Source organism: Lycium barbarum, chromosome 3 (genome assembly GCF_019175385.1).
Source record: "Lycium barbarum isolate Lr01 chromosome 3, ASM1917538v2, whole genome shotgun sequence".
Lineage (NCBI taxonomy): Eukaryota > Viridiplantae > Streptophyta > Magnoliopsida > Solanales > Solanaceae > Lycium > Lycium barbarum.
Window position 1 is genome coordinate 136,169,535 of NC_083339.1, and position 13,508 is coordinate 136,183,042.

General features: G+C 35.9%; 2 protein-coding genes across 2 annotated transcripts; one reads left to right on the plus strand and one right to left on the minus strand.

The window, feature by feature from the left end:
- Window positions 1–3,168: 3,168 nt before the first annotated feature.
- LOC132631419 (uncharacterized) lies at window positions 3,169–3,952 on the minus strand. The gene is made up of 3 exons (XM_060346995.1): window positions 3,828–3,952; window positions 3,371–3,743; window positions 3,169–3,279 (listed from the first exon to the last, which is right to left on the minus strand). The coding sequence occupies exons 1-3, from the start codon at window positions 3,950–3,952 to the stop codon at window positions 3,169–3,171; spliced, it is 609 nt and encodes a 202-aa protein (XP_060202978.1).
- A 2,010-nt stretch (window positions 3,953–5,962) lies between these two features.
- On the plus strand, window positions 5,963–11,960 carry LOC132632782 (E3 ubiquitin-protein ligase SIS3-like). The gene is made up of 11 exons (XM_060348857.1): window positions 5,963–6,081; window positions 6,238–6,297; window positions 6,393–6,431; window positions 6,543–6,609; window positions 6,706–6,779; window positions 7,155–7,293; window positions 7,375–7,467; window positions 7,862–7,927; window positions 9,957–10,076; window positions 10,201–10,314; window positions 11,327–11,960. Exons 2-11 carry the CDS (start codon window positions 6,269–6,271, stop codon window positions 11,711–11,713), a joined length of 1,128 nt encoding a protein of 375 aa, XP_060204840.1. The 5' UTR covers window positions 5,963–6,081; window positions 6,238–6,268; the 3' UTR covers window positions 11,714–11,960.
- The last annotated feature ends 1,548 nt before the right edge of the window (window positions 11,961–13,508 follow it).

Below are 13,508 nucleotides of genomic sequence, written 5' to 3' on the forward strand. Positions count from 1 at the left end.
CTCACCTTTCTTCTTCAATCCACCAATAGGCTAGGGTTTGCAAATCTCTTAAATGAAAGACTTGATCACTCCAACAATGCTTCCAAGTTACTTAGGGACCTCTAATTAGTTGATTTGTACCCAAGAAATATTTTTAGAGGGGCTTGATTTGGATTTGGTTTTCCATGGTCTTGGCCGTGAGCCATGGTTTTGGTTCCTCAACTTCTTGCTTTATTTTCTAAGTGTGGGAATGTGAAATGAGAGAAAGATGACTAAGTGGTCATCTTTTAAGTCCCCTTAAAATATCTCTTATTGTCTTTGGGCCCACACATGTGTTGGACCAATTAAAATTGGCCACAACAATGTGTGGGGACCACTTCAATCCACACATCTTCCCATTTTTTTTTATGCAAGAGTTTTAATTTCCAAATTTATGAATTATGGTCCCAATTTTTCCTAAGTGTTCAAGCTAACAATTTCATACACAACTTATGTCTCAAAATAAAATCAAAGGTCAAAAGTCCCGACTTCAAATCCCGGAATAGTCTTGGCCTTAATTTATCATAGTTAATCCGGGTTGTCCCAATGTATAAAAATACGGGACGTAACATCCATCATAGACCAGCAGTTTACAATAGTCAAAGGGTATAGTATATTATAGATTCCATGGTTGGTCTATACTCTACTGCTAGTGATATATAAACCATGACCACTATTTGCCTAAAAAGGCTATAGTTAAATAACATAAAATAAATAAAAAGACTTAATGCTATTTAAATATAGTAACACTTTAATATTCATATGAGAGTCCTCATACAGTATACACATGTTCCAAAGAGCATTTAGAACAACTAATGGTTGTCCTTGGAATAAGGTTGTGCTTTGAGAGCATGAGCTTATTGTCAGACTTATTAGATAGTAGTGTTATGATTGTCATTAGTTGTTCTAAAAGCTCTCTAGATCATGTGTATAATGTATGGGGACTCTCGTATGATGTATTAAAGTGTTACCATATTGTTTAAATAGCATCAAGTCTTTTTATTTATTTTATTTAATTTAATTATAGCCTTTTTAGGCAAATATTTGATGATTAAGGACCATTATTTAATTATAGCCTTTTTAGCCTTTATAGATCAGGTATTTGTTTGGTGATTAATCGACCAACTAGGTCTATAATAGACCAAAGCTTGTGGATATTTCGACTTAGCATTATTTTGACTGACGGATTTTTTTACAACGGTAATAAAATTAGAATTTTAAACTTACAATGATAACATTTAGCTTGATCCACGTATAAAACAGACCCAAAATTCCAAAACTGCTCAATTTTCTTCATCAAAGTCACAAAATGTCTTAGCTATCCGAAACATCTCAACCAAATGATCCCGGCAAATGTTTCTGCGGTGACGACGCTGTCTTGAGGACATTTGCACCCCAAAAAAATATCAGGTCACAGATTCTTTAATTATGCAGTTGGAACTGTGAGTTTCTAGTTCCTGAGGTATTTTTTGTTATGTGGTTTCACTATAAAAGCCACTAATTGATTGGTGTTTTGTTTAGGAAGATGGTGGATGCGACTATTTCAAGTTTATTGAACCCCATCCCGATACAATAGCAAAGAAATTTCAAAAGATCCAAGGAGGATCTAACACATCACAATCTAGAAGAATACCCAAGTTTGAAATGCAGCAAAGGCTCAGCGAATCTGAAGCACAGAGGGATCACTTGATAGTTCAGCTGAGAGACACCGAAATAGAGAGGGATGAACTAAAACAGAAGTTGATGGTGGCTGAAGAACAGAGGGATCAATTGTTGTATGGTTCATTAGCAATGTTTGCTATTTGGAAATGTGTAATGGGTCTGTAGTGTGATTGGGTCTTTCATTTTGGACATATGTATGAAGAATTATTAAGAATATGAAGCAAATTTTATTTATATGAACTTGCGTATAAATTTTATTCATAGTCTATAATAATAATAATAATAATCATTAACTCACAGTCGATAATTATAAACATTAACTCAAGTCTATAATAAACAAAAGCGCATTCAAATCCACAAAGCAACAACAAAGTTAGATACAAATGCTGCAATGCTCCAACTTTGTCATAAATTACCACTTACAAAAATTTGTCGGTCCAAATTCACACGGCAACAACACAGTTGTCATAACTTATTTTTTAGAACTTAAAAAAGTTAAAAGTAAGCAATAAAATTGTTTGTTATCATCCATCACACACAAATTAATTGTTTGTTACAACTCAAATATCAAATTACTCCTTCATGGAGCCATTGATTTCCTCGACAACAATCGACATAGCTTTTTCAGCTTCAAACTCAACATCAGCTTCACTCGTTACACTATGGACTTCTTTTTCCTTCTCAACTTCAGCAGCAGAGACTTCTTTTTCCTTCTCAACTTCAGCAGCAGACACAACAGCAGAGAGATCTTGAACAATTGGCACAGAGAGATCTTGAGCAATTGGCACATGGACATCTTGAGCTTCTTGCTGATCAACATCAACCTCATCAGCAGCTTCATTGAGAGTCTCCTTCTCTTTCTTCTTCTTCTTCTTCTTCTTCTTCTTCTTCTTCTTCTTCTTCTTCTTCTTCTTCTTCTTTCTTCTTCTTCTTCTTCTTCTTCTCGCTCTTTCTAATTATTTCCCCTTCAACATAAGCGACAAGAACCTTCAAAGACTCCTCAATCTTCTCCACACACTACTTCAGTTGCTTATGCTCCACCTGCACTGATGGGTCCCCACTTGGTGCAGCACGACCTATAGATGTCCCAATACCAACATTATCTTTTGCGGCTGAATTAGCACCAAGATCTTCCGAATGATTATCCTCGGCCTCTTGAGTATAATCCTCATCAAAATGCTCCATGGACTCCTTCCGCGACCTACTAGAAGCCTTCGAGAAATATTTTGGTGTAATCAATACAGTCACGCCTTCAAGTTCACGCTTCAACTCATCAATGACCATTAGTATCATTAGCATATGGCACTAGATTTTTCATGTAGTCATGCTCCAACTCACGCACTGTAGGGATGAGGTAAGGGTGCACCATCTACAAATAAACAAAACATTAACATTAAGCTTATCATTTTTCAAAAAAATTAATAATAGACTCCAAATTTATACCTCAGCAACTCTAGCTCTATTCTTAAATAGATCTCCTTCAGCGAATCACTCCATTTTCTTGGTGTGCCACCTAAGAATCCTAGGAATAGAGAAAGAAACCTCCTCTGATTTCCCAGCATTCCTTCCAAGTGCAGGAAAATCTTCATATGCCCAGACCTGTAATCACAGAAATAAAAGCTGAGTGAAAAATAAAAAAGACACTCTATACTCTACTGCACTAGTGGTTTATAATATTTAACATGAATGCCCAGGGGAAGCCATAGAGAGAATATGATGTAGGCCTTTTCTCCACGTGCACTTGGTGGTGCTTGGGAATGTCTATCTTGTTCTTCAAGTAGTCCAGAGTGAGTTCAAATGATTCCTTTCCCCAAGGATAGCTCTTGAACAACTCCAAATCGTCGGCCATTTTTATCAGGTCATGGTCCACACCCTTTGACATATCTTTGGCAAGCAATATTGTGTGCACAAACCATACAAGACAACATTTCAGCTTTTCCTCTTTGGTCAGCTTAGGCCCTCTTACCACCACCAATAGCTTTTCTGCAGAAATCTTTTTATTTTGACGAACTTTTGCGCAGAATGCTGCCTGTTTCTTAAGTACCCTTTCCTCTCTAGTTCGGCTGGGATATGATCCACAATTTAGACTAATGATCTAAGCAAACTCATTTAAGCCAAAACACACAAGCTTGTCATTCACCAAAAACCACATCTCACGCTTCTTCTTTTCAACCACATGATGAAGAACCATACAATGCACCAACATTCCATTGAATCTATTGAAGTGTTCTGATATTTTTCTAAAGTGACCAAAATCGGAATGCCTGAACATGTTCCTAAGTTTATGATCTTTTAGGTTTTTTTTTTAAATCATCAAGCAATGTCAGCCTACTCCTAACCGAAACTTTTGCTGGAAACGATTCGTAATCGTCCAGCCAATTGATCAGACCATACTTGTCGACGTTAATTGTCTTTGCACAATATGGCAAGGACAAAGGATTAGCATTTTCATCACCACCAGACCCCTCAGAAACGTGGGGATCATCTCTTTCACCTTTCTCGACACTATACTCATCATTATTCTCCTATGAGTACGCTTTATTTTCAAGTTGTACAGTTTTTCTTCTTTTACCTTCTCGGCTAACTTCTCTACCTTTTCTTTTTCTATCGTCAGATGTGGCCTTAGAACGGGTTTGAATTACGTGCCCTCCTCTTCCTCTACATCTAACCATTTTTTATAATCTATATACAAACAACACAGTGACGTAAATTAGCCCCGACAAAAAAACAAGAATAATCGACTGAAAGTTTATTAATAGACCATGATATGTTTGCAGAAACATAAAAACAAAGATCGAAACAAGCAAAATAAGTAGGAAATAACACATATTTCTAGCAAAAATCAGGCGAAACTTCCAAAATTTTGAAAAAAAATCTCAACTTTATGAACACTAGGGTTCTATCGAGTTCGTAAAATAATAACAACTTTCATGGCAAAATGGATTTCTAAATGCTCTGGAGGAGTTGCTAAATTAAAGAAAATACCTGAAATGGACGGTAGGAATGTTACCAAGATTGGGGGAGAGGGAGAATTCTGATGGACACTTTAATTTTTTTAGTGCGGGAGTTGGGAAGAAGTGAGGAGAGAGAAGGGACTTTTGTATATTTTAATAATAAGTGAAAGGAGAGTTAAGTGTATAAGTTGTAAACTCAAATTTTTTTAAAATTATAGAGTGATTTCGGGACTACTAACCTTAACCCTAAAATAAAAAAATAAAAGGAAAAGAAAATGAGTGATCCTATTTTAAATTAAACATAGAGGCTCACACTTAGTGGTCCTAATTCAAACACGTCATGGCAGTAAATCTTACGTGGCATCGGGCCCATCCCATTCCCACCCATTTTTAAAACACATACATAGACCCGGTAGACTCAGAGTCTACTCCACTTGGTGTGTCCAACTCTCCCAAATAATTTATCCAAAAAAAAAAAAAAAAAAACCTCTCCCAAATAAACGCCCTCTCTTTTAACAGATTTTGATACTCTTCTATTAGGCATCAACAACGTCACGATTTTACTGGTACTTACTACCACTAGTACTAATTACTTTAAGGTCAGATTCTAGAATGACTTTTTACTTATAAGGCAAAAAAAAAAATTACTCTCTTGTCTTATAATAAGTATCATCTTAATTAAAAATATTTATTTCATAATAAATGTCATTTTAAAAAATTAAGATATAAATTGATTAGTTTTTTCCAATTCTATCCTTAGATAAAAACTAAAAAATTAAAGTGACATCTAAATGATGACTGAAAAAATCACATATTAACTTGATATTGTTGGATTCTGAATGTCAAAAAGATTACTACTTGTGCATGCTCTAATCAAGAGAAAAAAATAATTTATTTTTTATTATATAGGGGTAATTTAATAAACTTTACTTACATTATTAATTTCTTAATTTGCGTATTTTTGGTTAAAGTGATATTATTATAGGACGGAGGGAGTAGAAATTTTAGCTCTTGGCTTTTGACTTATTTTACCTTAAAAACAAATGCTTAGAACTTTTTAATTTTACCAAACACTACAAAAGTGCTTAAAAACACCTAAAACAAGCCAATCCAAATAGGCTCTGGAAAATGTTCTCCAAAACGATGTTTCATTTTGGAAGGTGAAAATATCAATGCATAAACAACTCCTTGTCCGACTTGGGAAATATATTTTTCGCTTATTATAAACAAATTTAATAAATATTGCACACGTATATTATACTACTAAACAAATTTACTTGCACACGTATATTTATACTTCTGGGGGACCAAAGAAGAAAGCGTGCCAAACGCCTTAATTAGATAGTCGTGCTTTTTCTTCTTTAGTTCCACAGTTCTGTCTGCATTCTCCTGCAAAAGAAACATCACTTTTCTGTTTTTCCTTCAAATCCCTACAGCAATCTATAGAGTATATCGTCGCTATTTTTTTTTTGTTTTGTTTTTACTTATGTCACTCTCACAACATTATTAGTTGCTAGGTGCAGTAGAATCAGCGAATAAAAGATTTTGACTTCAAGAATTTTGCTTTCTTGAAATGAAAACTGAATTCTTGATTTTCTCTTAGGGTTCTTATAAGTTGTTGTTTTTCTCCTTCAATGGCGATTAGAGGAGTTGATTTTAAATGGTAACTCTTCAAAGCTTTTATCTTTTTTCCAATTTAACATTCATCCTTTTTTCTTTTTTACCCTTTTTGAACTCTTTTGTGTTTTGTTCTTGTAGGTATGATGGGTTCTTCTTGTTAATGCTAGCTACGAGCATGTATCCTTTCAATGATCTTACTGCTTTAATTTACTTTTCCTTTTTACAAATGATTGTCTTGAAATGTTGTATGGTGTAGTTTGGTTGTTTCTTTAACTGTTTGTTGATCAGAATCATTGTGGCTTTCAACTGGAAGCGCTACCATCTTTGTATATACCCATTGCATATCTGGATCGTGGTGGGTATCAAGATATCAAGATATACCCATTGCATTGGTTTTTTCTTTCTTTTTACTTCGTTGTATATCTCAATTTTACCCTTTTTCCTAATCCAGGTTGACTATACAGCGGTGTTTGTGTTTCGGTTGTTGATGTTTGTAGATAATGGACTTGCTGCTGGAATGGGATTGTAAGGCCTCCTTTTTTGTCTTTTTTTTATCATTTTAATTTGTATGATAAGCAGTTTCCTTAAGTATTCTTTCTTGATTTATTGTGCTAGCTGTATTACCTAGCTTGAGGTGATATAACCCCGAGTTGTTGCTTGATTGGGCGTAATACTCTTTGAAAAAATAAACTTGTCGTGAATTTTCATATTTCCACTCTGTTCTCTTGCTTCCAAACTATTTAAGTGAATGTCAGGAGCAATGTACAGATTGGATTAGTTAGTAACTTTTAGTGATATATTTCTTTTGGTGGTTATTTGGATTTTATGGTCATTTTTTCACCTTATATAGATTGTGCTGTTAGATGACTAGACTGAAGTTTAGGTGTTATTGCATTTTAGGGATTTTGGTTGGCAGCAGAGATATGGTCGTTTTTGTGGAAGAATAGCTGTTCTTTCAGTTCTTGCCTTGCTTCTCTATCCCTTTCTTTGGGTTTGGACCATCATCGGGACTTTCTGGTTCTCTAGTGCAAGAAATTGTGTAAGTTCTGGTATTCCTTTGCTGCTTCGCTTTGTTCTGGTTTAAAAGCCTGGAATTGATATTACGTGGAAACTCTTTCAGCTTCCAGAAGAAGGCCAAAAGTGGGGGTTCCTAATTTGGTTGCTGTTCAGCTACTGTGGACTCCTGTGTATAGCTTGCATATCGACAGGGAAGGTTATTTTCTAAACTTTTGCAAGAATTGAACTACTTGCAGCCTAGTTCAATTTGGACAGCTTTGTTTCCCACTTACCATCCGCTCCCCTCTTAAAAAAAGAAAAGAAGAGAGTAAAAGTAACGAAATCCGTAAAATGAGGAACTAAAAGAAGGATACCTACCTGTAACAAATAGAAAATAGAAGCTAGGTTTCCTGATTTTTTCTTGCCCGGAGTGATGTTTTCTTATCCATTTTGGAGTGTGGGAGAATATTCCAAATCCTGATGCTGCTTTGGCTTTACCCTGTCTGTATGTAAACAGATTTATATAATCCAATAAACGACAAATCGACAATTATGCAATTTTATTGACGTTAGCGTTACGACTTTCCTTAGTTTTCAATTTCTTATTGCAGTGGTTAGCTAGAAGGCAGGCCCATTTATTACGCGCTCAACAAGGAATTCCTATTTCAGAATTTGGGGTAAGCATTAGAACCCAAAACATACTTGATTTAATGTATTTTGACTTCCACATATTACATGTTTGAATTAAATTGTTCCTGTTATATATTTTTCCCATTGCCCTTTTGACTTCGTTTCCGTTTATTGTACAAAAGCATTAAATTGATGCTATCTTTGCTGTCTCTCTATTTTAAAGTAGTTATGCTTTCAAACTGCTCCCACGTATGACTTCATCTCTTCCGTCTTTTATTGGCCCAACCTAATAGTGCATTCTTCACGCTTCACTGCATGGCCCAATGTAGTACGAATCATCTCAAACTCTCCTCCACAGATATGATGCCACTGCCACCTGGTTGCTCTTTCTAGGTTTAGATAAGAAACAATAATGCGCGCTGAAATTGATTGACATGAAAAAACATATCTTGTAAGTACAAATGAAAGAAAGATATCATAACTGGAAATAAACCCTATAGAAATGATGGACAAATACGTGTGTGTGTTTTATGGTATGTATAATTCACACGCTCACACACAAAATTGTCCACTTATTCTTGGCACTGTTCAAGGTCATCCAAGTTCACTTGTAGCCTGACTAATAGCCTTCACTTCTGGAGTTGTGTGGGTGCCTCTTTTGAGTTAAGACTGGGTGTTGGAGTTTCTTAAATATCCACTCGGCACCCTCTAAAAAAAGGATGGAAAAAAAGAAAAGAAAAATGTAATGGTATGCCTTTTTTAATGTCACGTAGATTATCCTTCTCAAAAAGTTAAGGAATGGGAAATCAACTTCTTTAGGCTTTATGGTTGTTGACTTGTTGTATTCTCTAAAGCATGGAGAGAGGTTGTGTGGATATGAGTCTTGGGAATTGCGATGTGTTGCCATTAAGGTTTTAAAGCTTCTTACTATGCCCTGAGGGCCAGCTCAGTTAGTTTGGTAATGCATTTGTAAGTAGTTTTAAATAATAAGGTGTGACGTGCAAAGATGCAGTGAATGCCTCTTTTGGGAGAAAATTTACTGCACCACTTGTACTGCGAAATGTACAAACACCAGAACTCGTATACTTCCTGCGTAGTTAACTTAAGCATGAAACTAGAGAACTGTCAAGTTTTTAATTTATAGAAAGCTTCTAGAACTCCACAATAGGTGCAACTTGCTTACACATCTGTCAGATAGTCATCACTTTTTAATGTTTCGTTTTTGGCGGGATGTTGAGGCTGCGCTGATCTTGTTGGACAAGACGATCTTGATGGACAAAATTTTCTTGATTAATATGTCATGTACAAGTTCAACTAATAGTCTGGTTTAAGTTTTGAATGACCACTTCGTTTTAGTATCTAGGGCTCTTGAATCATTTCTAAAGTGAATTTACAAGGAACGCACTAGTTTTTTTATTTTTTATTTTGATAAATAAATCAAACAATAATGCACACCTTGTTCGGTAATATTTTTGCACCCAAGTTGAGACCTAGTGGTCAATGAAGTGGATTGAGAACCATGAGCTTTCTATAAATTCCTGCCGAGGCAAAAACGCTAGGTGATTTTTTCCCATTTGTCCAAGCCGTAGTGGACAGAGTTATGCGGTGCCTGATCTGGTGGAAGGTAGCAGGTAAATGGAATTAGTCGAGTTCGTGCAAGATGACCCAGACACTACGGTTATAAAAAAAATCAATTTGTGCGTATAGTTATAGTGTGTTAAAAGGAAGACTTTCAGAGTTTCAGTGCCATAAATATTGCTATTGGTTTTAAGCAATGAACCAATCAACTTTGCTCCAATTCCAAGCTAGTTGGAGTCGCTATATGTATCCTGATATCCTCTATGTCAAACAATCAATTATTGTCTTATTGTCTCTTAAGTCTTAAGAAGTAAGAGTTGTGTAAAGAGTTTCTCTCTGAATGATCTCCATTGACAATTTGGTTCGACTAATCTGCTCTGTCATCAGAAGTGAATGTCAAACAATTATAAATGAATAATCACAATGGTTAATGTGTTGCTCTTTCATGGTAAGCTATTTTGGTTTAACTGCACAAGCGTATAATTTTCCTTATTACAGGTGTTAGCTGACATGATCAGAGTGCCAGATTGGGCATTTGAAGCAGCTGGTCAGGAGATGAGAGGGATGGGCCAAGATGCTACTTCATACCATCCAGGAGTTTATTTGAGCCAAGCTCAGGTAATGACTGAAAACTTATTGTCAACAGCTCAAAGCATTCCACATTATGAACCCTCCTTACTACACCTGGTGAAGTAAAAGATTTTCTCTTTCTTAACTGGTGAATTTTCTTTTTGCAACATAGAGAGAAGCAGTGGAGGCACTCATTCAAGAACTTCCAATGTTCAGGATGAAGGCCGTTCCAACTGACTGCAGTGAGTGTCCTATCTGTTTGGAAGAATTTCATGTGGGAAATGAGGTATCTGTTCTTTTTAACTTTACTTCTCCTTATTATTAAGTAAATTTTAGGACTCCCCATTTCTTGTATGATGCTCTCGAAAATTGACTCATTCTGAGATAATAATAACATTTCATATGCCGTCCTCAACTTTTCTTGAATAACACAAATCTACATAATTATACACAGCTTCAACAAAATATATTTGCAAACATCAATCAAACGATTCAATGTTTCTCTTATGGCCAGTATTCTATGTGGAAGTCAGATAATTTCTAATGGTCTTTGTAGGGGAATGCTATGGGTGATACTAGAGCAGTAATAGACTAAAGGTGCATGCTCAACTGGTGGAAATATTTATTGTCTATGCAATGGTCCCCATCCCAACCCAAAGAGAAACTAAGAGCTTAAATTCTGAGAAAGACTCGTTTTAGCCTTTTAGGTTGTTGTTGCTCCCTCCGTCCCAATTAAGTGTCAGCTTAGCATAAAAAAAAAATTTGTCCCAAAATAAGTGTCACCTTAGGAATTCAAGACAAAAATTGGAAGTGTTTCCGACTATGTCCTTAGCATTAAAGTAGTAGTCCTCTTTAATATTGCTCAACTCTAAAAAAATATATCTAATAAATAGGGGTAGTTTAGTAAACTCCACATTGTATTTATTAATTTTTCAATGGGCGTGATTTTAATAAGGTGACACTTACTCTGTGACGGAGGGAGTACTATTTATAGTCTTCAAATTTCTGCAGCTTAGCAAAGAGGATAATTGTATATCCTGGCATCCCTTGAAGACACTTAAACTTATTAAAAAGGTAGTTGGGGAGATTAAATGCATACTAATTCCAGTTAAGCGGGATTATGACATTGTGTCCATTTTGCAATTTGTTATCCCTTTTTTATTTTTCCTCCTTTTCTTGTGTTGTTGGAGGAGGTTGGTTTGCTAGAAGCCAACTCCACGACTGTCACACTAGTTAAGTCGGTTGTGTCCTTATTCAGGTTCCGCAGCCACTTTTCTTATTACAAAACCTTTGTGCAGGTTCGTGGTCTCCCTTGTGCTCACAACTTCCATGTTGCATGCATTGATGAATGGCTTCGCCTAAACGTGAAATGCCCTAGATGTCGCTGTTCCGTGTTCCCAAATCTCGATCTCAGTGCTTTGTCAAATATCCGTGTTGATCCTGAAAGGTCATCAACCAACGTTGTGACAGCAGCCCGATATGTGAGATCCCAACCTTCTAGCCAGAGCTATCTGCTGAGATTGCAAGGTTTTCTTCGTACTGTGCGCACAGAGGATGCTGGCCGAAGCAGCGAGGTAAATGCAGCTGCTGAAACAAGAGTTGAGGACGGAGCCCTAACATCAGCACCTGACAGTCACGGAAATGTAGAACGTGTGGAAGTAGTGGTGGAACATTCTCCAGGATAGCTGTAACTGTTTGTTCTTTACTAACTTTGCGGGTACTGGGAATTTTTGTCAACCTCTAGCAAATGTTGAGTGTTGTAGCGGCTTCTAACTGTAATTAGATTGCTAAAACTAGTGACTGATGGAAGAAAATAGTTGCAACAATATCTGTTTTTGGCCTGCTTGTTGTAAATTCAGCATGGATCTCTTTAAGCCTTCTCTTAGATGGTATAATGTTTTGTAGGCCTTAATTCGCCTAAAGATTCTTGCATATGATTTTCTTTTTCTGGGCAATGCAATGATCAACCTCGAAGCGTTGTACCAATCAGTCAAAAGTAGCATTATTGACTTTTAAGGATCCAGCAACTCCCTCAACTGATTGTTGTGTGACGTAGGTTGATACCTCTTACATTACTATCTTATGTGATTCTGGAAATTGTCAATATGCATATTGATTGATCAACTTTCTAGCAGCTTGTAAGATTCCTTAGTATACTTCAAAGTTTAATTGACTTATTTCCCTGGTAGAAGTCTGATTTAAGAGTCTTCATGGGGACAGCCAATGTGGGATTTAATGTCGTGATGTATGCATGTTAGTCTCGAGGAGATGGAAATTGGAGAGGAGATAAATGAGGAAAAGCAGTAAGGGTATCACAAAATTTTGAAAAAACTAAGATTTATTGTTCTATCTTGGTATCAAAACCGAGAAATATCAAGTGCAATTATTTGAGATTTGAGTTGAAGTCCGCTTGTTGTAGTACATGCATTAGGCCTCCAGAGACTTTATCACAGAGTGCACAAATGGAACTATATTCCTCAATTTAGGCATTGCCTCTTTTCTTCTTCTTTAAGTTGCTCTTCTCAAACCCTCTATTTCATATTTTGTTTTTTTTAAGAAATTTATAAAATAATTAAAAAATTAAAACTTCATGGGGTTTACGCCTTGCCCTATACTTGGTAAAATGTCTTCGCCTTTTAAAACACTGGGCATGAATGATATTCCAATGACACATTAATTTATCAGAAAATAAAAGTTGAACATTCCAAGGAAACATTAGGATATTCTGGTATTAATACATGGTTCAACATAAAAAAATCAAAGACTACCACCCACACAACAGAAAAAGCAGAGTAAACATGATTTACTACTTATTTGAGTAGTGAAATAGCTTCAAATTAAGATTAATAAATGAGTTTCTCTAGAGCAATAATCATGTATATAGCTTAAGTGGAAAATGATGCTGCAATAATCGTTCTGAAGGCAGTATGACACATCTTTGGTGGTTGGCTTCTGTGTTCAAAGTTAAATAAAGGCAGTACTTTTGCTTAAGTGCATTCTCTTTCTGTACATCCACTACTGAGAAAGGGCAAGCTTTTGGAGTTCCCTTTTGTTATTGAATTAGAAAGAAACTCGCTGCTGCTTGTCGAGCTAGAGGAAGGTGCATTAGAAAAGAATGTGACACTTCTCTCATTGCAATTAACATTGTCATGACTTGTGACGGGCTTTTCAACCATTTTGATTTCAGAGCGGCGCGGGCAAAGTTGGTATTAAGTGACCAAAAATAGTCTAGTAACCTTACTGCATCAAACTGTAAGTTGAATGATCATTTGAGAAATTAATCTTCGATGATAAAATATAGTAGAATTTGTTGAATTTTGTATTCATGGAGTGACCTAAGCTACAACTTAAAACATAAAGGGCACAAGCGAAATTGATAAATCGTTAGTAGTCCCACATTGGCCAGTGGTATATAACTTGTTTTCTTATAATATGGGATAATTCTCACCTCTTAAACTTATGCTTCTTCTGTTTCAATTT

Excerpts from the sequence above, each read along its gene's own strand:
- LOC132631419 (XM_060346995.1), bottom strand. The coding sequence starts at position 3,952 with ATGTTCAGGCATTCCGATTTTGGTCACTTTAGAAAAATATCAGAACAC. Across the intron at positions 3,744-3,827 it reads AAGAAGAAGCGTGAGATGTG|CCGAACTAGAGAGGAAAGGG; the intron begins GTTTTTGGTGAA and ends ATCATATCCCAG. Across the intron at positions 3,280-3,370 it reads CTCTCTATGGCTTCCCCTGG|GTCTGGGCATATGAAGATTT; the intron begins GCATTCATGTTA and ends CTGTGATTACAG.
- LOC132632782 (XM_060348857.1), top strand. The coding sequence starts at position 6,269 with ATGGCGATTAGAGGAGTTGATTTTAAATG. Across the intron at positions 6,610-6,705 it reads CATTGCATATCTGGATCGTG|GTTGACTATACAGCGGTGTT; the intron begins GTGGGTATCAAG and ends TTCCTAATCCAG. Across the intron at positions 7,928-9,956 it reads TTCCTATTTCAGAATTTGGG|GTGTTAGCTGACATGATCAG; the intron begins GTAAGCATTAGA and ends TCCTTATTACAG.